This window comes from Coptis chinensis, chromosome 2 (genome assembly GCF_015680905.1).
Source record: "Coptis chinensis isolate HL-2020 chromosome 2, ASM1568090v1, whole genome shotgun sequence".
In the NCBI taxonomy this organism is placed as follows: Eukaryota; Viridiplantae; Streptophyta; class Magnoliopsida; order Ranunculales; family Ranunculaceae; genus Coptis; species Coptis chinensis.
The window spans coordinates 103896160-103921668 of NC_141457.1; the positions used below are offsets into that span (position 1 = coordinate 103896160).

The following is a 25509-nucleotide window of genomic DNA, read 5'->3' on the forward strand; positions in this document are numbered from 1 at the left end:
TGTATCTAATATTGGTAACCAAAGGGCCCATAATAGCCCAACTCATACTCAAAGTCCACATCATGCTTAACATAATTAAGTTGCTCTAATTGCAACATAAAAAAAATATAGCCACCTAATAAAATATATATAATGAAAAGAAAATCAAATGGCAAGAAATGAAATTTCGTGTGACCCGCTATTATTACATATATGTATATATGTATTGCCTTCATTCTATGATATTAAAATTTTCACAGAGACCATGTATCTGTAATAATACACGCAAAGATCAACATAATCATCGAGTTCACACAAGCAAAATATATAACAGTTAAACTTACGAATAAATTACTGGATTACTCTTACCTAAATTCTATACCAAAATAGTCTACCAAATGCTTGTTCTCTTAATTAATCTTATATATCTATACATCTCAGAACGATGATTAATTCCTTTGAAACCTAAGTTAATAAATACACAATAATCAGAACATCTACATATAATCATGCATGCAGTGAATTTTTACAATGATTTGTACAAGCAGGGTCGTTTCTAGATCCTTTGGAGAGCGTCTTAAGTAGGTTCTCATAAATGTGTCCAAACACAAATTCTCTCATAACTTTTCCACTTAAGTTTCGCTAACTCCAACGTTTAGTGGGCACACGTTTCCTCACATAATCAATGACAGTCAGAAGAGCCAAAGTCGATTGATCACAACTACTACTTATTATCACACTACTCTACTCCTAGTTGAGCTAGAGGTCTTTATTGACTGGCCGTTCAAAGAGATATGGATTCGTGAAATTCAGCATGAGTAATGAGAGATCACAAGCAATGACTGCAATGAAGGGAGTATATTGTGGTAGTAGGCCCATGTGCATTCAACTTATGAACGGCAGGAAACCATTTCAATCTCTGCAACAACCTTCATCTCAAGGTATGTGGTAAGGATTTTGAATGCAAATGCACGTAGAGCATAAACAGTTAATTGGTTAGTTTGTCAATGAATCTAGTTATCCAGGTGAGATAATTGTGGTGTAAAACCCTAGTTACATGACATGACACCTTGAGCCACTGGTGCTTTGCCAGGCTACAAGAGGAGACCAGTTCACATTTGCCAAGACCTTACAAAGTTAAAAAGGGATTTCTCTTGACCTTGGATTTTTCTTACAGAAGGATTTGGTTTAACCTAAGCTAATTCCTACCAGAGTAGTCAGTTCCTGCTCATCGAAACATAAGATACACATGCTATAATTTTTTTGAAACTCACTCTGCCAGACAAAACCCGAATTCAAGCTTTTAGCTCAGTTGAATAGGCTAAGTCTTACAAAAAGAATTTCGTTAACCTTAGCAAAGTCTTTAAAAAGGTGCACAGAAAGATGATATAATTCATCACATCAGGGGAGTCTAACCACTTTTCTTCCCTTTTCTGGTAGGACATGAATCAGGTTCTATTCAAATAAAAAAGGTCTTTTTTAATTTCTTCTCCCTTCTTCCAGAGACCATCACATTCTCAAATACCTAATGGTCAACTACCTACTTACTTACATATGTGCTAGAGAGTTTTGCCTATGTATGCCGAGTTTGTGTATCTAATTTCTACTTGTGTCTCACATAAACGCCTAACACTTATATAGCCAAATTGTTAATGCATAATAGCACATGAAATTGTGAACTTAATAATACACGGCTTAGGTTATATTCCATTTTGATTCGAAGCACCCAAAGACAATTAAAAGCAAAAGAAGAGAAGTACACAGCATAGAAATAATTTACCCACATAGGAGAGTATTACGCAAAGGCAAATTATGGGTTTCGAACTACCACCGCATTTATGACAGAAATCAAAAGTTACCTTACTCAGTCAAGTAGACAACAACTTAATCATATTTAAACACCATAATCAATGCAAGTGAACCAAAATAATAGGAACTTCGCAACCACAACTAACATGTGTGTTTGAAACACAGAACTAAACCCAGGTACAATTACAAGGAAAATATAAGAGTAGCACCATACAGCATAGTACAAACCACCAGGACATAAGGAACTGGGATTAGATATCTATCATACCTAGCGTCCAAGGTTAGGTGGCATGATTCCCAAAGACGCAATACCAGATTGAGACCTAGCTAACGACTGGCCTAATTGAGCATTCTGGTAAACACCTAGACCCTGTAGAGCTGCTTGAGAACCATAACTTCCAATCACACTTGGGCTTATAGTATTAATATTTGACGGCATTCCATAAGCTGCCCTCAACCCCAAAGTAGTTCCCGCCTCGCTCTGATTTGTCGTAGGAGACATTCCCCTCCCAACTGAGGGTGAATACCCAGTCTGAGTCAAGGTTGTACCCAAAGCAGCAGTGTTCATAATCCCATGATGATTCTGACCCATTAGTGAAGTCCCCGCAGCTGGAGGAAAATTCAATCCAAGATTCTGCCCAACCATTCCCGGATTAAACCCCATTTCATAATTCACAGGAACGGGAACATTACCCGTAGACAAACCTACTGATGCAAGCATGGCATTCTCCCCGGTATTCTGATTCTTTTGCCTGCCTACCCCATCCAACGCTCTCTTACATTGCAAGTGACACCCTTCAAACAACTTCTCTGGCTCTTCTAAAGCCTTCTTACACCCTTCAGTAGTCTTATAAACAAACAACGCAAAACCTCTAAGTTTCCCAGTATTCCTATCAACCCCTAACGGCCCTTCCTCGATTTCCCCAAACTTTGAAAAAAAGTCCTTAAGCCTTTCGGGATTGACATGCTGAAGTGCATTGGCAACATAAATTTTCCTCCCAGTAGGATCGGGAACGGGATGATTAGGTACGGAACCAAACGAGGCCAACTGACAAGCAGTCATTCGATTCCCAATCTTTTTCTGTGGGTCCTTAAGCGCTTTACTAGCTCCAATACGCTTTTTAAATAGCACAAAACCAAAACCTTTAGAATTACCCGTTAATTTATCCATAACGACATTGCAATCCTCAATTTGACCATACTGTTTGAACGTTTCGAGTAGGGTCTCAGTTGTGGCGTCCCAACTGAGGCCGTGAACGAAGATTTTGCGGTGAATTGTATCGGTTTCTGCTGCTTGAGTGAGGCGTCTGAAGATGGAACTGTTATTGAGAGCCGCTTGTTTGAGGATTTCAATCAGTTGGTCTTTTCCGAATGGTTCGAGTAAGGATTCGGTTTCTTTTTTCTTTTTTTTCTTTTTTTTTACTTCTTCTTCTTCGGAGGAGGAGGATGTTTCGACTTCTTCTAGACCTTCGTCATCTTCCGAAGTTTCGATTTCTTCTTCTTCTTCTTCTGGTTCGGGAATTGGTTTATGGATGATGGGTTCTTCTACCTTGGGACCGCCTTTTCTTTTTTTCCCCATTGTCAACACCGGAGATTTATTACTATTTCGGAATTTAGGGGGTTCTGACACTGTTAACATATGTGAGTGAGGGCTGATAATTTAGGGGGTACATTTGAGGGGAGGACTAGGGCCTCGATTCTAAAGTATGAGCTCGGCCCTTATTAAGCCCTCACCCGCCCTCATTAGTTTTATTGTTATTTTATTTTATATTTATATATTATACTCTAACTATCTAAGTTGTATTAAAAAAAAATCACTAAATTAGTTTTCAATATATGATAGATTATAACTAGAGGTGTCTCTTTTTTTCTATTGACATTTTTGAGTGAGGGTGACCCAAAATTGGTCTAGCTCTGAGTGTAGTTTTCATGGGCCTATTTTCCTTTTTTGATTTTCAAAAATTTTGAGGAAATTGATCGGAAATATGATATAACTCTAAAAACTAATCTGATTCGATATCCCTCCAAAATTTTATTATTATTTTAATTTATTCATTTATGTATTATCTCTAATTATCTAAGTTGTATAAAAAAAATCACTAAATTTTCTTTTTTATATGATAAACAAAAACTACATAACCCTGTCTCTTTTTCTTTGAATTGGACCATTTTTCAAATCCATCCCAAAATTGATGAATGATATGAAAAAAATGTTTTCATGGGCCTATTTTTCCGATTTTCAAAAAGTTCAAAAATAAATGGATCGGTTTAGATATAACTCTAAAATATCGAATCCATTATTCATGCATATCACTTCACGCTTCAATTTCCAAAAGTTTGAATTTATTTATTTTAAATACCCGCACCTCAATTGCGGTAAAATGTTGAGTTCTTTTCTCATTTTTCTTGGATTCTTTGTTTGAATGATTAATAAACAAGTGTGTATTGTTGTTGGTAAATACATGTGGACATGGTTTTCTCCTTACAATTTAACGCGTTGATTGGCATTTATTTCCAAAAAAATTGAAAATTGAAGATATTTGAAAATTTACCATAGATATTTGAAAATTTAACAAAACATTTTGAAATTATAAATATATTTTGAATCCGAAAAAAAATTGGATCGGATTTGACTAGCATATTAGGTTCCGAAAAAAATTCGGAAGGAGGTTAATCCGATCCGATATGAAGTCACCCCTAATTATAACATAACATAACATATGCGTTTTTTGTAATTGATTAAGTGATATGAATATAAGTCATACATAAAAACAAATCCAAAAATATAGATATATATTTAAGCATAAGAATTAGTTTTATATACTTAGTTAAAATTGATATACATAATCAAAATATGATAAAAATAAATAAAAAACCAAAAATAAAATAAAAAATAAAAAATAAAATAAAAGTAAACTAGTAAAGTATAATTATACCGAGCTTGGCTAGGCCCTCATTTGGCCCTAAAAATGAGGGTTGATGTTTGAGTTTTCATGTTTGTGGCTACCCTCAATACAAATTTGACCCAAGCCTTTTCATGATGGCTTTTATGGTTTGAATGAAAATTTTATTTTCCCATATAAACAACTCGCGTAACCCGTTGTTGGTACATTTTGTTCTCGTGGAATAGGTTTCATCAGGGCAATATAACATGTTTTAATAGAACATTATTTTTTTAAGATCTCATTATCCCAACTACCAAAATAAAGGGGTTTTTACTTAACACCCCAAACGTATTAACCCCCTATTTTGAGAATCATTAAGTAAATAGATATTTTCAAAATTTGTAAAACCTTATATTTTTAATCTAACCATTAACCAACCTTTCAAAAAAATCATAAAATTATAAAAAAAATCATAAGTTGATGAATCCAAAAAAAATGGATCTAGTTCATCGGATTTGACTAAACCCAAAAACACCATTAAAGCACAATAACAAAATCCAAATGTCCATCCTCTAACCAAAAATTACAATCTCTCTTTTCCAATCTCCTTCTAACACCAACCCCAAAACACCCAACCCCATTTAATCCGAAAATCCTTCCCCAACTTCAAAACAACCAAGAAAATTGACATATCATTACCATTACCAACAAGCTTGCTCCATTTCTTCTTCTTCTTTTTTTATCCTTCAAACCCACCGGCCTCTTCTTCTAAAATGTCTCTACAAATCAAAATTTGAAAAAGAAAAAGAAAAAAAAAATAAAAATTGCGGCCCATCAACGCACTGTTTATAGAATAGAAAGCCAAATTAATGTGCATACTGCAAAATTGAAATAAATTAAGGATCAATTAATTAAATTGAAGATGGGTTTAAAGTGAATTGGGTAATTTGGAAATGGTTATAAGTGCTTCAGTAGCTATGAATGTTTGGCAACCCGATATTGTTAGGGGTAAATAGAAAAGAGTAATGGAACAATGGTGTCACGAACTGGATCCATGTTGACAACAGGTGGATTCATCAACTTCCAATATTGTAAAATATGTTCTAAGATTGTTTCCATTTGTTCAATTTAGGGGTTTTACATAAAATTTGTTTTATGTTTTAATGTTGGGGTAAACCCAAAATATTTATGCTCTATAATAGGGATACAATGGGCAATATGCAAAATAGCAACTGACGGTACTCATAAAACAGACGGAGTGGGGGGCAATTTGTAATGATTCTCAAAATGGGGGGTTATCTCAAAAAGGCAGGGGGGGGGGTCTACTTTTTTGGATGTTAAGTAAAAAAACCCATAAAATAAATGATTAAAAATAAAAAAATTAGCTATCATATTGATTAATTTGATAAAGATATGTTTTTTCATTTAATTTTTACTGATATGTAATTGAATTATGGATGCTTTTTGAGAATTAATAATACTGAATTATGGATGCTTTTGAGAAACAAAAAAAATGGCATGACCTTAAATTTGGTGAAAAATCGGAAAAAAAAAAAAATAATAGCGATAAATATTTTTTTCTTTAACAATCTCTGATTTTATTTTATTTTTCATTAATTTATAGTGAAACTACTATTTTAAAAAAACAAAATTAAAACAAACAAATGGCATGAGCTGTAATATTAGGTGTTTGGAAAGCTTGTCACCCCCACCGTTTTGGTTAAATGCCCATTATATATAAATTAACCCGGTGGGTTGGGTTTGAATTTGACATACTCCACACAATTAGTAATTGGGTTGGGTTTGAGACCCAAATATATAGGACACATTGCCACCCCTACCCCAAATTGGCAGCATCGAAATATCAGCCACAATGGCATGGGTCGGAATGCTCGTTGATGGCTAGGCAATTTAAGCATGCCACGTGGATGCCTGTTGGCAGTTTCCAATCCAATCCAGAAGGACCGAAACCCAATAATAAAAATTTATTTGGCCTCATTTTATTTCCTCATCTAAAATAAACAAAGCAATCCTTCTCTTCTCTCTTCACTCCAAAGTAATCCTTTTCTTCTGCATTCAATCTATTATTATTATTATTGATATATTTATAACCACATCAATATTTATTTTCTTCTTCATTCAGTCTCTATTAATAATATATATATATATATTTGCAGTTTCAGCTCCCATGGCAGTTCCTGTAGTTGATGCTGAGTATCTCAAGGAAATCGAAAAGGCTCGTCGTGATCTTCGTGCTCTTATTTCCAGCAGAAACTGTGCACCCATCATGCTCCGCTTAGCGTAATTATTTCCTTTTCGTATTTCTGGCCGATTAATATGAGAATAATGTTACTTTTAGCCATTAGCCCATGCTGCAAACTCTAAAACAGTCAATTAAAGACACCATTTTTTTGTTATTTTACAGGTGGCATGATGCAGGCACTTATGATGTTAACACCAAGACTGGTGGTCCTAATGGCTCAATTAGGAACGACGAGGAATTGAAGCACAGTGCAAATAATGGCTTAAAAATAGCAATTGATCTTTGTGGTGAGTTGCTGTTTACCAGTATCTTTGTGTTTGGTGCGGGCTTTAAGTTAGTCAGTCTTTTGGGATTACTGTTGTGGATTTTTGTTTTTCCATATCAGAGCCGGTGAAGAAAAGGCACCCCAAAATTACGTATGCCGACCTTTACCAGGTAAAACAATGGGAATGCACTTTTTCTGATTGAAAGATTATTTATTCAAGGAATTTTAGTCTTGACTTATTACCAATCTACCATGGTCCAAATCGTGAAACAACTATTATTGCAAAGGCTGTAGAATATAAGTGGATTATTAAAAAAAAAAAAAACACTTTGTTGATATTCTTAACTGTTGTTGAAGCATGAGATTCTAAAAACCGTGCTATTGGTGCATTAAAAAAAAACACTTAGCGGACATTTTCTTCATGTACAAAACATAACACAGTTTATTAAAACTTGGAACTTCTTTTTTCGTTTATGAGATGAGTGTTACTAACACACACTTCTTAGCCGAACTTGGTGGAGACTTGTAAGACGCAAGTTGTTAGTTAGTGATATTAATATTCATTTTGTTGTGCAGAACTGCATATCGTGTATGCATAATTCTGAAAGAGCTTATATATACATATATCCCATATATATTTGACTTATAGAAAATAGTTGTTTCGCAATAAAGAGAGTTTATGTTATCTTCTTATTGGAAATATTGATTTACTGTCTACATTTATCAATCACACTGGAAGCTAATATCTAATGGAGCCATAATAGTCACCATATTTTATATAGAACTATTCACTAGTTATGTTATGTTTGATAATGAACTTCAAATTCTATATTGATATCAGCTTGCTGGAGTTGTTGCAGTAGAGATTACCGGAGGGCCCACCATTGATTTTGTTCCTGGTAGAAAGGTATGTCATGTGATCTAGTCACAAGGGGTCATTGGAATATTTGTTGGGTGAAAAATGACTCGTTAATCATTCTTCAGGACTCAAAAGTTTCTCCCAACGAAGGACGTCTTCCTGATGCTAAAAAAGGTAACAGAAATACTCAATGATTTTGCCTTTTATGTGTTTTTGCTAGGTTTTCACATTATATATCTTCTTATCGATCAAAAAGTTGCCGTAAAATTGATTTTTTTTTTTTGTTATTATTATTATATGACAAACGAAATTGGTTAAAAGTGTTATTTTTGGTGAAGACGTGTTAAGCTGGTGAATTCTAGGTTCTTTTACCATCCAGGTGTCATCCTCATATTGTCATGTACAAGAAAATTTGTAATTAGTAAAGTTGTCCTTTCATTCGATTCGAAATTGGGATGCAGTCCTTTTTTATTGTTTCTAATGTCATGTCTGAGCTGTGGATAAAAGGCACGGGAAATGAGAATACACAAATATCTCAATTATTTCATGAGATCTTACCTTTCCTTATCAACAGATTTTTATAAGAACACTTCAGTGTGACCTCTAAACTTACCTCCCCGTGTTGCGAGCTGTTCAATTTTGTCAGTGAAAGTATATGCGTGTATGTGCAGTTAATGATGACAAAAATTTTGGTTTTAGGTGTACAGCATTTGAGAGACATCTTCTATAGGATGGGTCTTTCTGACAAAGATATTGTAGCACTATCTGGGGCCCATACACTGGTATCTCTCGATCATTTGATTTACATACATCAGTTTTCTTAAGCGACAGCTTTGTAAAATATCTTTTTTCTTTGGCATTTCAGGGAAGGGCACATCCTGAGAGATCAGGCTTTGAGGGTGCGTGGACTGAAGAGCCTCTGAAATTTGACAACTCATATTTTGTGTAAGATTCAATGAGAACTGCATTATATTTAATGTAGTTAAAAAAACAATCAGTAAGCTCCAGAATTGTGTCTTATATTATCCGTGTACTATCAGGGAGCTTCTGAAAGAGGAAACAGAGGGTCTATTGAAACTTCCCACAGACAAAGCTCTATTGGAAGATCCAGAGTTCCGTAAATACGTTAAACTGTATGCAAAGGTATGATTTCTGCATTGCTTTCATAAGAAACTACTGAGAATGATATTCAATCATGATATTCCTTTATAATGCACCCTTTCTTGGCTTCTGACATCATAAATAGCTGAACACCGTTACTAAAGTATCTGTTACACTAGTCAAAGTGAACTTTACCAAGTACGTTGTTCCCTTGAAAGCTTTGCTTGGTAAGCTGAAATCAGCCTAAAATCTTTACTTCCTCCCTTTTTTGTGTTCTTTTTATTTTGTCTTCTAATTGGAAAATGAAACAACTCTACACACATACTGCTGAGTGTAGCTAAAACCAACTCTCAAAATTGCTTAGATAAGAGTACTTATGTCGTCTTTGGAGCACTGGATATGTGTTATATGCTATTGAACCTTTAGCCTTCTGCAGGAAATCTTTAGCCTTCGAATCCGTGGTAATGACCGCAAATGAAAATGTAAACCATCACAAAAAGGAAAAATCATATATTGAATGGGTAAAATTCACGGTAATTACTGTTTTCGGTCATAAGCAGTCCCTACACAATCAATGTAGTGGTGCTAGGGAATGAACACTTAATCCTGCATGATTTCCACCCCAAAAACTTTGTTATCTAAATATTTGGGAATGATATTTCATGTCTGGTGTGTATGTTGGTATGTACATACTCCTATTTGTGCATAGCGTGTATATATTCTTACTTGTATATGCTATGGCAGGACGAAGATGCTTTTTTCAGAGATTATGCAGCATCACACAAGAAACTTTCTGAACTGGGATTTACACCAAGTTCTTCAGCTTCCAAGGGAGACGTAAAGACAAGTACTATATTAGCACAAAGTGCAGTGGGGGTTGCAGTTACTGCAGCAGTGGTTGCCCTGAGTTACTTCTATGAAGTTCGAAGAAGAATGAAGTAATATGGACTTGCTGCTGCATTTATTGGCCGTGTCATACATAATCTACACAAAAGAATCTGTTGTTACTGTCCTTGTTGAAAAAATAAATCATGTGATACTGCTTATTACTCGAGCCTTATAAGTACAAAATGACCCATTAGCTTGCAGGATGCAGTTGACCTTTACTTTCTTGAAGTCCTATTAATGATTTATTTAGTAATTGAGATTGTCCCTACATTGTTTAGATATCTGGTTTCTTCTCTATTTTAAACCAAAATGTGAAGCCAATACTTTTATGTGAGAGCTACTAATGAAAGCTTACCCGGTCTTTACAAGTATAATATTTCAGGTTCAACATGGAAATTCATTTGTGCTTTGCTGGTTTGCTGCAATTATACCAAATTCGGCCATTACTGGTTTGCTGGTCTTTACAATTATACCAAATTCGGCCATTACTGGTTTGCTGCATAAGTATGTCGAATCATTTTGTGCTTTTAAAAACGCGCGTACTTACACGAAAAAGTACGGCCCGCTATCATATTAGGTGCGGCGTTTATTTTCAAGTGTTTTGGCAGGGTCTGTATTAGTTTTATCCCCTATAAATCTTGCATGAAAACTACTCTTTTTGTGTGCTCAGTTTTGTAGTCATGTAAGGAGATGGATGTGTTTTAGAATTCTTGATGATGTTCAATTTTGCAAGAACACAAGTACTCTGAAAAGTCATATTGTTATTCTGGAAGTAATGATGCTATTTAGTATGTGCCATCTTTCCGAGGCGAAATGGTTACTACATACTGGTTAACCTTATCCCAAAACTATTGCTGCCACAACAGATTCCTTTCTTCACAACATAATGGAAGTTGGAGCTGAGGAGAACAAGTTCATCTCCGACCTTTAAACTGAAAATTGAAAGAAGAAAAAAACAACTAAAATAAAATTAACTGCGACTGATTTCAATCAGGTTCGTGGGCTTAGGGAGTGTGTGATATCTTCAAAAACTCGTAGCCTCTTGTTAACCTTTTTCGTGTCTAGAGTCTTCGCCTTTGGTTCAGTTGGACCAAGAACAGCCGCAATTATAGCCTCTTCGAAGGCCCTTGTATCCGGCAATGCCTCTGCATTTTTATTATCACATTCCTCCAAAGGAGCGGTAATGTTAGGTAATTCCTCCCTTAATAATTTATCTGCATTGATAGACCTCGTCCTCTTTAGGCCTCCTAGATTATCATACAGTTGGTTTCCAGATGAAAAGAACGGTGGTGCATCAATATTCAACGAGTTCCCAAAAGGACAAACTGCAGGTTTGATACTTTTCTGCAGTGGAAGACCCATCTTATTGCTTATGATGTTTGAGCTTATGTTCTCATCGGCAAAATCGTCTTGTGGTTGCACCATGTTAGTGCTAGAAGGTACTGTAGATTCCTTGCAAGGCTGAGGTCTGCCAAATAGAAGAAGAACCCAAGAACGCGTCGAAGAGTCTTCTCTGTTCAACCCGATCGACTCCTTTATTCATTACTTCAGACTCGAGATCTTTAAGCATCTGTTGAGCTCTTTCAAAGGCTTTGAGATGGGAATCTACACCTCTTGGGCCATCTGCCACAGCAGGAGGTCTCACCCGTCGAAGGGTTTCTTTTGCCTCACCGATTCTTCCTTGTTTCATCAGGCAGATACCCAAATTGCACATCTTGTTATTGTCTGGAGCGATCAAAAGCGCTCTCCTGTAAGCATCCTCAGCTTCAATGTAGTTGTTTTGCTGCATTAGTGCCCATCCCAAATTCCCCTGCAAATTTTTATCGTTTCCCTTAGTTCTGAACACTAACAATAATCTTCCAAATAATATTGGTCTCATATCAAAGAAAATTCTCATTACCAGTAAGCGAGTTGCTTCCTGCTCAACAGAAACCTGGAATTTCTTGCCTTGTGATCGTGCCGTTTTGGTGCGCTTCCCATTGAAGGCCATCCCTTGTTGAATTAAGTACAATTTGTGCTTCAAGAGTGCAATCTGATCATCTAATCTCCCACACCTCTGCAAAAACAAAGAACAAAGTTATTCCTTCAATCTCAAAACTAGTAAATGCAAAATTAGAACGGAATTTTTAAACTTAAATAACCTTGTAAAGATCTAGAAGTATGTTATCCAAAGATTCTTGCGCTTGATCTGAACACCGACTTCGCAAAGATTTGATTGCTTCAATTGCTTCTTCAGCCCTATTTTGTTGCTTCATAACAATCGCCATATCCTTCAAAGCACTATCAACTCGATCCCCGGCATTAATCGCAGCCCAAAACAGCGGAATCGCTCTTTCAGGATCCTTATCCACTAACTATTTCAATTAAAATTCACAAAAACAAAACCCCCATTAGATAAAGTTGATAGAAAAAAAAAACTATCACATCCAAACATTAATTCGTCAACAAATTCGAAACTTACTTGAACATTCTTCGCTTTGACATAAGGGGTATCACCAGCAGGAACTTTGTGAGTGACATGAAATGATTCTGAGCGAGTTCTAGCAATACCAAGAGGCTTAATTGGTGAACAAGGTGCAGATTTAGATGGTCTGAAACCAGGTGGAGCATTCTTCCATAGATCTTGCATCATTATTTAAGTTTTGTTCACTTGAAAAACAGATTTGATAATGAAGAAGAAGAAGAAGAAACAGAAGCCCTCTAAAGAAAATTGTAGAGAGAGAGAAATGGAAGGAAGAAGAATCTGTGTGGGTGATGAGGGTGGAAATGCTAATATAAGAAAGGTTTGAATAAATTGACCGTTGTATTCTTAACGTTAACAAAAAAAACTAGCCGTTGCCACACGTGTGAGTTGGGCTGGAATTGATTTTAGACCACCCAAAATCGGAAAGCAGGATGGGCCTGGAAACAGATTTCTGAGATATCTAAAATACTGGGCTATTTCTGGCCCTCTTACCGCTCATATTACAAATCTTGTGGGCCTTACCAAGCGCAAGTGTAACGGAACTATCTTAACTATCTTAACTTTGGGGCTTGGGTTATGGGTGATAATTTGGCCCTAAAGCCCTCAACCCGCTCCTCAAAATTGCATGTCCAAACCCTTAAAAATTGGTACTCACAGATTTAAGGGTCGGGCCGGCCCTCATGCCTATAAAGGGCGGGTTAGGGCTTAGGTTTTGAAGCATGATCCCGACTCTTATTAAGCCCTCACTAGCCCTCACTTGGCTTACCTATAACTGTCATACGTTTTCTTGCTATTTTACATTACATTTATGTATTATATTTTAATTAGCTAAGTTGTATAAAACAAAATTAATTAAACTAGTTTTCAATAGGAGATAGATTAGAACAAAACATATGAGTTTTTTGTAATTAATTGAAAAATAGATATATAAGTCATCTATAAAAGTAAATCCAACCTAACAACATAGTTACTTTATCTTATCGATCTATTGAATAAAACAGTTACCCAAAACCCCAAGCACAAGTACATGAAAGTTATGCAGAAATTAATAAAGCATATCAATCAAGTGATAAGGCTTGCACCATTAGTTAGCCAAATTCAATTACCTAGCTCCTGATGGTCCTCTTAAGCAAGTTCAGCATGAAACTTCTTTACTATGTTCATATTTTTTTAATTTTATATATTACTAATTATCAACCCCACATGTATAGATTTAAGCAACTATAATATTCAAACTATTCAATAGCTCGATAAGATAAAGTACGGTAAAAATTCGAACCAAAGGATGATAGATATGGTGAGATTCCCCTTTTTTTCTTCTAGCCACCCCTTCTATTTTTTTCCATATGGAATCAAAATGATGAGTGAGGGGGTGGTGATAAACCGATAAAATTAAATAATTCTACTCCGAATAAATAATGAATATCAAACGCAAGTAAAACTAAAATTTTATCGTATACTATTTATCAAAGATTTCTACTCTTGATACTATTGAAGTAGAGTTGGAATAGAAGATTCGTTCTACTCCTAGTTCTTTAGCATTCAAGTTTTCTACGACTATCAATCCTACCAAAGTCAATGAGAGTTTTACGAATTATTCTACGATGCAATTTATACTAACAAGATAATGGGATTATAATGATTCAACTACGAAATGCTACGGAATACTAAAGTTTTAATCTAGAATAAGAATTAGGGGGGAATTGAATCCACCTTGAATCCAACTTAATAAACTAGCATAGATTTTTGTAATCCAATTCTTACATTCTCACGGTAAGAATTGATCGTTATAATCCCTAATTATACATGACATTTCTACCAATTCATAACTAGCATGTGAGGAAGTCCAACCCATTCTCATGGCGAATCAACGACCTTCTAGAGTGGAATAGACTCTTACAACGATTCTACACTACACAATCAAATTTTCATCAATGTTTCATCAAACCCCTCTAATGGAGGTTTAGTCTTAATTCATCAAACTATTATTTCCATATGAATTAAAACTAGACATCATAAAAAGATTGGAACTTTGCTTATTTAAACTCAAATGGAAACTACTCATGCAATAATTGATTTAAACTAATAATGACAAATAAGTAAATCTAAGAATTGAAGCTAATAATTAATGGAAAATGAAATTAGATTATCAAGAACTAAATATTTTATTGATATAACAACTAAATAACAATCATTCAATACTAAAATTAAAACAAGAATAATAACTAATTAATTAATTAAAAAACTAGATCTAGAACTAAGCTTTAATGGCTACCTTCTATCCTAACCTAATTGATACTTAAGAGCTAAGTCTTGTGTGTGGAAATGGAGGAGACCAGATCCACATTTTCGTGCATGGGCTGAGAGTCCATATTTTGGGCCGGAAAATCGAGCCCAAAGCCCAATTTCTTCAGTCCACAGGGACCTTTTTAGCTGGTTTTGATTTCAATAGGCTTTTTGTTCACTTTTGCTCCTCTGATTGAGTCAAGGTTTGGACCATTGGAAAGATCTTTTTGAGCCGGTCGTTTTGACATAAGGTACACCCAATTCTGAGGCCTAAGTCCAAAGATACGCTCTTCAGAAGTTATGCTAACTTTTGTGTGTTGTTTCTGCCCGCGTTGACTCTAACTTTTCAGCTTCTGACCGGGCTTTACAAAGGTTTTTTCTCCTTGAATCTTGGCCTTTAATCACATAACTTCTTAACAACCAACCCTTGCTCTTTTATATCGCCAAAGTGGCACATTTCTGCACATAATTGACTTCAATGCCTGAAATACATAAAAGCACGTAATGAACATTAACTCTTATTTATTACTCCGGTCTAAAAGTATTATTGTTAAGGGGTTAAAACTACAGCCTTCTTATCAAACCACCCCCAAACAGCATTTTGCTTGTCCTCTTGCAAATACGAGAAATTAGCATAAGTGACCAAAAATAGAGTTCTAACTAATCTAGTTTTGCCGAGTGCGATTGCATTGACCATATGCAACAAGGCCTTAAACCACTAGGAATTCCCTAGCGGCCGAGTTATAGCCTCGTAAGAGTTTTCCAGTGAAGGTACTCACTAACTTCATCTATACTACAACGACTCAGAAATAAAACTATTGTTTCCCTATCTATGTCTCAATTATCTATACATCCTACTAGCAATGAATACAGAATAATCAAGTCGAAACCTAAGCTAATATATGCATAATAATCAATCATCTACGAATAAACATATATACAATGAGTAATACTATGAGATGTACTAGCAGGTCCATTTCTGAAAACTCGGAATATCGCCCTTAAGTAGGTCCTCACATAAATGTCAAGACAAAAACCACTCTAATTTTTCCGCTCCACTACTCCAAACAAAGTGGGCACACTTTACCTTACAAACTCAATGACCGATAAGAGCCCAAAACTGTAGTTTTAACCCCTTTAATAATCATACCAAGACCAATTATGTGAATAATAAGTAAGAGTTAATATATTACGTGTTTTATGCATTTCGGGCTTCAAAGTCCATTATTGAGAAATGTGCCACTTTAGCGAGATAAAGGAGCAAAAGTCAATTAGAACTGAATGCCATATCTTTGGACTCAGACCTCGGAATGAAGCCTACGTTATGTCAAAACGACCGGCTCGGAAAGAGCTTTGCAATGGTCTAAGCCTTGACCCAATCAGAGGAGCAGAAGTGGACGAAAAGTCTGTGGAAACCAACAGCTGAAAAGGCCTTTTTGGATTTGAAAGACTTTTTGGGCCCCGATTCTCACGCCCAAAACATGGCTCCAAGCCCATGCACGATTTTTGGATCTGAATGTATAAGAACAAAAGCTTAACTCAGTGTTAATGACAGTTAGGTTAGGTAGATAGCTTAGAATAGAAAGTAGCCATTAGAATAGCTTCTAGATCTAGATTTAATTGTTTTATTTAATTAGTTTCAAATCCTTGTTTAGATAAAACCTTTGAATCTTTGTTCTTCATTTCATTAGACAAATAAATAGTTATTATTATTCAATTTCGGTTTTGTCATTTACAATTTATTAGATCTAATTTCAATTCTTGTTATCATTCAATTCTTAGTTATTAATTAGATTCCATTATTGTTTCATTAAGTAAATTTCAATGCTTTATATTATGTTTAGTTTAAATTTAAATGGAAATGATTATGAATGATTCAAGGCTAAACCTCCATTAGAGGGGGTTGAGAAACCTTGATGAAAGCTTGATTCCAATTATCGGAGATTGTCGTAGTTTCCTTTCCACTCTAGAAACGCGTTTAGTTCACCATGAGAATGGGTTTAATCGTTCACATGCTAATTATAAATTGGTAGAAATGCCATGTGTAGTTAGGGATTAGGAAGAACCGATTGTTCCTTAGCAGTTCAATTTTACTTAACTTCTTCGCCGCTAGTGGATTAAGTTTTAAGGTGGAATCAATCCCCTCTAACTCCTTAACATCGAATCAACGTAACATTCCCTTTAGTATTCGATAACCGACTAGTGCATTTCGGGGGGTAGTTGCATCGTAGTCTAGTCCCCTTTTAAATAAAAGCTCTCATTGACTTTAACTAGAGTATTGAGACTAGAAAACAAGCATACGGAAGGACTAAGAGTGGAACGAATCACTCTACTCCACTATATCGTCTATTGATCGAGAGTAGAAAATATCTTTGATAAATAATCATCATAATAGTTGTTAGTTTACTTACGTTGTGAATTCATCACTCATTTCGTAGGTAGACTAATCATTTTACTTTTATCAATGACATACAAGGAAGCCGGAGTCGATCAAACACATCTGCCACTTACTATCACATTAACTTATTCCTAATTGAGCTAGAGGTTTTTATTAGGTGTTGCGGGGATTAGGAGATGATTTAAGAATGAAGGAAATGGATATTCAAAAAGGACAAGTCTGAGATACTAGAGGCTTCATATTATGCAACTAGAGAAACATTTGTTTTTTTTATTTTGCTTCTACACTTTGTTTCCATCCTTAGCCATTTTTTTTTCTTTGGCTTTTGACTCCTTGATTCTATTTTTGAAGTTCTAACTCTTTATTTTCTTTTTATTTTTTATTTTTTTATTTGGATGAAAACTTACTTTTCTCATCCGAAGCACTAACAAATTCTTGATTTCAAAGGTCATTCTCTTTTCTATTCTTCATCTCTATTCTTAGACTTATTCAAAGAATTGGGTAGGTTGATTTTTTTTTTTTTTTTTTTTTTTTATTTTTAGTTTTGTTTTGTAACAGGGTAAAAGATTTGTGGTTTATGAAAGGCTAAAGAAAGGTTCAGAGAGGCGACTAGCGGAAAATAATTCATAAGTTTGAATTTCTGACTATATCGATCTAAAGAGGGCCTAAATTCTCGCTTAGGATATGGTATAGTAATCAAGCAAGTGGACGTGTGATTTCTCTATCCGGATTTTACTTTTCCCTTGTGTCATTTCTCAAATGTTCACTCATATAAGGCTTTAGGCCATATTCTCACAGGATTTGTAGAATAAGTACTCTAGCCTAGATTTCAGAAACTTACTGCCAATAATCATAGATACTCATGTAACATATTTATAGATAGATGCAAAGATTATTACCTACATAATAGCCTAAGTTTCTAAAAACTATTATAATGCAAAAGCTACGTGAGATTTGTAGATTATCAAGGGCCTAGAGAAGGAAACAATACAAATATTCTTAAGTGTATAGCATAAATTTTTTATTAATATATTTATTTATTATTTTTTTTTAAATTTTTAACTAGAAAACAAGTGCATATTATACATATCTATATCCTAACAGATGCCTTAATTACACGTGTTTCTATGCCCCCCTCCCCAAATAAGAAGCATGTTTTGTTCTCAAAGTATTTAAATAAATAGGGTAGAGAAATATCATGGAAACGCGTGAAATTTTGAAACATCTGCAAAACAAGGTTTAAACATACTAATATAGAAAATAAAACTGACGCAACTCTATAAGAGTTCCACTTGTAATGGGATTAATGAGAAATAAAGTGTTTGGGACATAAGCAGACACTAACTAAAATAAATATTAACCTTAACTCCCGTTTAGTCATCATTCTCATTTTTCTCTCCAAAGAGAGGAGGTTCCTTCGCATCCTGCCATGCAATGATAACTTGCCAAGCCCGCCGCCATGTGTCGTCAACTTGTGCTAACCTGACTAGTGTTACTATGTCTAATGGAGTGTAAGGAGCAACCAAATGAGGTTGCACCTGCCATTCCGGCCAAGTCATTATTCAAAATGAGCGAACCACCCAATTGGTGGGTCTTATGACTTCAACCCTTTTCCAATCCATGAACTGGGTACAGAATTCAGGTAGACAACTGAGCATGATGCGGCAAACCAAAACAGGCATAAGAAGATACTTATGTCGCATGCTTTGGGCTCTCTTAAGACTAGCCACTAATACTCGGGGAATGTCATATCGGCGACGTCCCTCAGCTAAAGCAAGGAAAACGTCACCAGTGGTACTATTTGCAGAGGTAAACTGCCAATCTCCTAAAATATTCATCAGAATGAATAACATAGTGGTGCCTATATTTAGGGACAGGCTACCAAGAGCTATGTTGTAATGCCCTTGGTCCATTATACGAAATACCCCTCCCCCATAATACTCATGGAAATATGTATAGTCATAGAGATATGCATTATCGGTCATATATCCCCACGTGTGAATAGGATCAGGTATTGGTATTCCCGAAACTAATGCTACCACATACTTATTGAATTCTAGTGGTGTGTCATCAACCGTGACGGAGAATTCTTGTTCTCCATCCCGTTTCTGATAGAACTTAACATTATTGTAAAAATTCAGTAAGCTTAGGTGAATACAAGTCGTCTTCACTTACCAGAAGATGCCTCCATCCGAACTACATGATCCTTTCGCGAAACCAATGTCCATAAGTCTCGCTCCCCAACAAGTGTTCGAAAGACTGCTCCGATATTACTATAGGAGAAGTCATCACAAAACTACTCTCTAGAATAGCTGCAACGATCCTGGAACAACCCACAAAAAATTAGAATTTTTCTTGGCCACGGGGTTCTGGGAGCGGGGTGCGCTCAACCTATGCCTGGGTAGGGCGCGGGGTGCGCCTTGGTGATTTTTGAGTTCCAAGTACTTGGGCGCGGGTGGCGCTCAGGATGAAAACTGGAATTCCAGTGTTGTGGGCGCAAAGTCGCTCAGCTATATAAAAGGCTTGGTAGGCGGGTCAGCCCGCTCGATGAAATTCGGATGGCGATTGCCTGAAGCAAAGTAGCCCCACCGGGCTGGTGTGTGCTCCGAGCTGCTAAGTTGCTAAAATGGTGAAGAAAAATGGGAAACGTGGGAGTGAAAGGTGAGAGATGGAAGTGAGGTGTAATGTGGGTTGTGAGTGTATAATGAATGAAGTTTTTATAGGTTTTAAGTTGCTAAAACGAATTGGGAAGTTGCCAAAAAGCTTTAAGGTAATTGCGGGAAACAAAAAAAAATTCCAAAACCGAAAACGGATATAACTCATATTCTTGATTCTAAAACAACTATAATATCTTTTATGTTGAATTTATGATAGAAACTGCCTAACTTATCGAGATTTTATCCTACTACAATATCTATTCATAGTCATGCCCATATCGGCAATATTCTCAACCCTCACTCCAACACAAATTCTAAACTAGAGGATCATATAAAAAATCATGCTAGAGTAAATAATATCACCCCCAAACAATTTGAGAAGGTGGGATTAATGGCAAATTTGTAATATTTTTTATTTTATTTTTTTTTCCTGCCCAACACAAAATGGAAGTGCCCATAGCCGATACCTTTCTTTTTTATAAAAAGGAATAAAAGTCAATCAAAATCCCCATTTAACCACGTACGGCTGGTCTAAGCAGGTGGCGTCTCATTCTCACAAACATTACTTAGAGCATCTTTAGGAGAGCTACCAAAAAAACACCAAACCAAAAAAATACCAAACAACTTTAGGAGCAACATCAAATTTTCAACATCAAACTACGCGGTTTTGGATAAACCGCGCCATATAGCCCACGCGGTTTTTTCAAAACCGCGCCACTAAAGCCCAACTGACAGGCCCAAGCCCATGCGGTTTTGAGAAAACCGCGCCATGTATCGCACATAAACTTTTTTCTTTTTTTTTTTCTTTCCCAATCTCTAGCGCGGTTTTCACAAAACTGCGCCATATAAGCCCAAGCCCACGCGGTGTTGGCAAAACCGCGCAATTTTGGCAAAACCGCGTGAGTGATTTGATACAACACAAAACCTGAAACCAAATATTGGCCAATTTGGTGTTTTTTTGGTGTTTTCATCAACATGTGACTTTCTTGAAATTGAAAAAAATACCAAATTTGATGTTAGGTTGATATCACTCCTAAAGATACTCTTAAGCATGCACAAGACAAAGGCTCAACTTTTGTATCCACGATAAATGGGCCATTTCCATTCTAGACCCAATTTAATAGAAAAGCAAGACCAAATAATAAAATAGATTAGGCCCGTAATAATAAAACATACACGGAATTTTAAAGAGGCCCAATAATATAACAAGTCAATATTAATAGAATAGGCCCACTAAAAAAAACAGACCTAACATTCTAGAGCAAGCACAACCCAAATATAATAGACTTGCATATTGATATTTTTACTCAACCCACACAATCAAGTCCAATTCAAACAACTATCCAAATCCATAGTCCATACCAAACCCCGCCAAATATAAACATTAAACTTTTGTGAACCGGATTCCAATTAATGGTATAAACAATAAATTCACACTAGATAATAACTACACATCAACTAATTGTGTAAAACACTTAACAATTTATTCGTGTCAAATTCAACTACACAAGTCCACATAAAAAATCAATTATAACAAGACAAGTCGAACACTATTACATAACCAAATAAATACCATCAACCCGAAATTACCTATAGTAGTACTGAACTAACACGTAAAATGATATGATTACCCTTAGGTAAAATTCCATGTCATTACATTTGCTATGGACTTGTGTAGTTGAATTTGACACTAGAGAATAACTACACATCAACTAATTGTGTAAAACACTTAACAATTTATTTGTGTCAAATTCACTACACAAGTCCACATCAAAAATCAATTATAACAAGACAAGTCAAACACTATTACATAACCAATTCAAATAAATACCGTCAACCTGAAATTACCTATTGTAGCACTGAACTAACACATAAAATGATAGGATTATCCTTAGGTAAAATTGCAAGTCATTAGAGACTTGCGGCGGCTCCACTACTGTAGCGCGCTTCTTATATTGTGTTGAAAATTAATTGATGCAATAAGAACAAACTGTGAATACAAGAAGGCTGAGCTGCGGATCGGTATGCTCTCTTTAAGGTTGTTTCACATTTGTTATTTCTTGTGTAGGCAGACCATGCCAACCTCCAGGATACAACAATCAATATTCTATATTAACTGCATTTAAACAAAAAAGAAAATGACGAATAACGAGACTAATATTATGACCATAGTACAAAATATCAAGAGGATATGGGGCTATATTGACATGTGAAATCTCGATCTATATCGTCCATATATCCTCTTGTGTGGGGACATTTTACATTGGTACATCTGTTACTATCCATGATATATCTCCAAAAATCAATATCAACGAAAATATCACCGATATTTAGTAAAATGTCGACATATAAAATGAGTTTTAAATGTAATATCAAATGAAAAATAAAGAAGGATAAAAAAAAATGGACTAATTTGCATATAACAATATATAGAAAATTTTAAACTTGATTGGTACACAATTAGAATTAATTAGTAGGAAATATAAAGATTTGCTCTAGAAGTTGGTGATTAATTCATAAAAGGAAACCAATTAATAAGAAGATGAGGACATTATTCTTTTCTTCTAAATAAATAGAAAGATTTTATTTGATTGGTTGACATGTGAAATCTCTATATATATTGTCGATATATCCTCTTGTGTGGAGACATTTTACATTGGTACATCTGTTACTATCCACGATATATCTCCAAAAATCGATATCAACGAAAATATCACCAATATTTAGTGAAATGTAGACATATAAAATGAGTTTTAAATGTAATATCAAATGAAAAATAAAGAAAGGATAAAAAAAAAATGGACTAATTTGCATATAATATATAAAAAAAAAAAATTAAACTTGATTGGTACAAAATTAGAATGAATTAGTAGGAAATATAAAGATTTGCTCTAGAAGTGGGTGATTAATTCATAAAAGGAAACCAATTAATAAGAAGATGAGGAAATTATTATTTTCTTCAAAATAAATAGAAAGATTTTATTTGATTGAGAGAGGATTTAGGTTAATTAATTGATTCAAAATTATAAAAATAAAATAAAAGGAATAAATAATTTAATTTTCTCCCTTCTTCATTACCAATCTTACCTTTTAAATATGAATTTTCATCAATCAAAGACCAACTACAATTTGTCTTCTTCAATTCCTTCTACCATGAGAGCACACCTTAACAACTTGTTAATAAAAGAGAAGATAAACAAATCTATCATTGTTGGGGGAGGAAGATGGTGAACTGGTGTGTGTTGTGAAATCAAATACTGGGAGTTGTGAAAATTAAGAAGGAGAAATTGGGAGTTGTTATAAGAGAGGCTATATCACGATTATTTTTTTAAATACAAACTTATCGCGATAATATAACGATATTTTAGGATATATCGTAGATATTTGTAGTTTTTGCACTTGAATGTATCATATCCATATCGTGGATATTTTCATATTGTTTGTATATTGAGATATATCACAATAAATCGTGATATTTTGTACTATGATTAAATTGCGATAATATCACGATATTTTAGGATATATCATAGATATTTGTAATTTTTACACTTGAATTAATGTATCAGATCTAGGGGTGGGAATTTGGCCCTAACGACCCTAACCCGGCCCTGACCGACCCGACCCTAAGCCCTATAAAGCCCTCACAACTAAAGCCCTCCACAGAGTTTAGAGGGGACGGCCCTACCCTAATGCCTTCTAGGGTAGGGCTATTCTAAAACATAGGCCCGATATTAACCGCCCCTTGTTTCATACTTTCACTATAAATACACATACCATAATTGTCCAACTCTTTGTTAAATATTTTCAATTAAAATAACATTGTCCTTTATAATTTATCACTTACACTCGAGGGTACTTCCAATAACTTGTTTTATATAACAAACTTGTCAACTTAGCATGTGAAGAACAATGAGCACTAGCCTAATAAAAATAAGACTTTATTCTTTTGATCATCAAGTCAAAGTCCATAACTTATTATTCTCAATTTATGATAAATTATATTTTTATTCACATCCAAGCCAAGTCTAAAACTAAAGATTTCCTTTCACACCATTAAAAGCAAAATACGAGCGGACATTTGTAACATAGAAACCAAAAACAACCTTTTGTCGGAAAAGTGACATTTGTAATCTCAAACCTTTCTCCATCACTTTTTCAAAAGCCAATATTTTCATTTCCATATACAAAGCTTGAATCACTTTTAAATTATAAGAAAGGTAATATTATATTTGTTTGAATCTATTATAGAAATAATTTATGATATTACAAATAGTTTAACAACTTCCATGACCTTTAACCAAAACTATTATGTTTCTTCTTTATATATATTATTCTTCCTTTAAAATGATAATATAATTATTTGTCTATGTATTTCAATGTTAAATGTAATTTTAGTGAGGTTTGAGTACAAGGAAGAACAAAATTCAACTCTCGATGTACTTGATTTCATTAGATTGTGGATGTGCATTTTAATTTTTTGGACTTATACGGATTATTACTTAGATTGGTTGGACTTTGAGTTTGTAGATTATTATGCATTTTTGTAATATAAATGAGTTTTAAACCGGATGTAGTAAAAAAAAAATATATATATAGGCCCTACCCCTAAAGCCCGACCCTAAAGCCCTTAAAGAGGGCTAGGGTCGTCGTGGTCGAAGACTTGGAACCCGGCCCTTCGCCCTATTCGATTTTAGGGCCGGGCCCGCTCTTAAGGGCTTTAAATGTTTAGGGCGGCTTAGAGTTCATTGCCCACCCCTAATCAGATCCATATCGTGGATATTTTCATATTATTTTGTATATTGAGATATATCACAATAAATCGTGATATTTTGTACTATGATTATGACTACCCAAAAACGTAGTAGTATAGAAAATAAGATTTTTTTCATATCTACATTAAGTTGTTGAAAGAGGCGTTTATATAGAGGTAAAAACTGTATGTGGAGAAACGTGGAGCGCAAGTAGATCTGCTAAATTAGGGAACTAATTCAATTTCCCGTTTTGAATTGGAGTTCACTAGCCCACGCCGTTTTTGTTTCCAATTCCAAAACGAAATTGTTAAGAAAATGGTTTATTAAAAAGATAAGGGATCAAAGAGCCCAAGCCACAACCACAGCCATAGCCCACCCCAGTTCGGGGAGGGGCGGCAACGCACGAGTGGGCGTGTGCAATGTGGTATTGACTGTGTTCCCCCTCATGACACAAAAGCATTTGTACCTTAAGGGCACACCCTTAGTATGATACTAGAGCTTATAAACACTACGCATTATTAGTGTTTCCTCTCCAATGTGGGACTAAAGTTCTTTACTTGAACAACTATCCCACAACAAAGGTCAAGGTATCAAACCACCACAAAACCACCCCAACATAACAACTTGTTTTATTCAAAATAACACAACTGTTACAGATATTTTGGACAGAGAAAAAAAAAACGACTGTTAGAAAAAAGAGAAGCAACACTCTAAATTCCAATATTTTATATTTTCATTGGTGTGTTTTCTAAACATTAATTCCCCATTTCCTTGATACATATATTTATCTTTGCGTATTGAATTCTATTGATAAGTGAATCCATGATGATTTTAGTGGGTTGAATGTTTTTTTTTTTTATTAATCTTCATTGTTTGTTGTAATGAATTTAGTTATGAAACTACT

The 25509-nt window shown here is 34.9% G+C and overlaps 3 protein-coding genes and 1 long non-coding RNA gene across 5 annotated transcripts; 1 reads left to right on the forward strand and 3 right to left on the reverse strand.

Moving 5' to 3' along the window:
- Positions 1 to 1852: 1852 nt before the first annotated feature.
- LOC147519940 (UBP1-associated protein 2B-like) lies at positions 1853 to 3444 on the reverse strand. Its single transcript, XM_086591456.1, has one exon. It carries the CDS (start codon positions 3425 to 3427, stop codon positions 2057 to 2059), a length of 1371 nt encoding a protein of 456 aa, XP_086447582.1. The 5' UTR covers positions 3428 to 3444; the 3' UTR covers positions 1853 to 2056.
- A 3162-nt stretch (positions 3445 to 6606) lies between these two features.
- On the forward strand, positions 6607 to 10445 carry APX3 (ascorbate peroxidase 3). 2 transcript variants are annotated; one of them, XR_015212383.1, is made up of 11 exons: positions 6607 to 6729; positions 6851 to 6974; positions 7099 to 7223; positions 7322 to 7371; positions 8043 to 8108; positions 8186 to 8234; positions 8760 to 8842; positions 8926 to 9005; positions 9101 to 9203; positions 9906 to 10242; positions 10300 to 10445. XR_015212383.1 is itself a non-coding variant. In XM_086591458.1 (10 exons), exons 2-10 carry the CDS (start codon positions 6862 to 6864, stop codon positions 10101 to 10103), a joined length of 867 nt encoding a protein of 288 aa, XP_086447584.1. In that variant the 5' UTR covers positions 6607 to 6729; positions 6851 to 6861; the 3' UTR covers positions 10104 to 10445. The 2 variants fall into 2 exon arrangements, 1 of the variants encoding a protein (XP_086447584.1); XM_086591458.1 differs by having other exon boundaries at positions 9906 to 10445.
- A 350-nt stretch (positions 10446 to 10795) lies between these two features.
- On the reverse strand, positions 10796 to 12781 carry LOC147519942 (protein POLLENLESS 3-LIKE 2-like). The gene is given in 5 exon segments (XM_086591457.1): positions 10796 to 11516; positions 11518 to 11859; positions 11950 to 12105; positions 12191 to 12403; positions 12511 to 12781. Coding segments are annotated over 5 exon segments (1359 nt in total). The 5' UTR covers positions 12682 to 12781; the 3' UTR covers positions 10796 to 11039.
- Positions 12782 to 21313: 8532 nt separating this feature from the next.
- On the reverse strand, positions 21314 to 23163 carry LOC147519943 (uncharacterized). The gene is made up of 2 exons (XR_015214334.1): positions 22942 to 23163; positions 21314 to 21970 (listed from the first exon to the last, which is right to left on the reverse strand). It is a non-coding gene; the product is annotated as an uncharacterized LOC147519943 (long non-coding RNA).
- Positions 23164 to 25509: the final 2346 nt, after the last annotated feature.

Coding starts and splice junctions, on each gene's coding strand:
- LOC147519940 (XM_086591456.1), bottom strand. CDS start 3,427: ATGTTAACAGTGTCAGAACCCCCTAAATTCCGAAATAGTAATAAATCT.
- APX3 (XM_086591458.1), top strand. CDS start 6,862: ATGGCAGTTCCTGTAGTTGATGCTGAGTATCTCAAGGAAATCGAAAAG. Junction 7,224..7,321: donor AATAGCAATTGATCTTTGTG/GTGAGTTGCTGT, acceptor TTTCCATATCAG/AGCCGGTGAAGAAAAGGCAC. Junction 8,235..8,759: donor TCTTCCTGATGCTAAAAAAG/GTAACAGAAATA, acceptor TTTTGGTTTTAG/GTGTACAGCATTTGAGAGAC.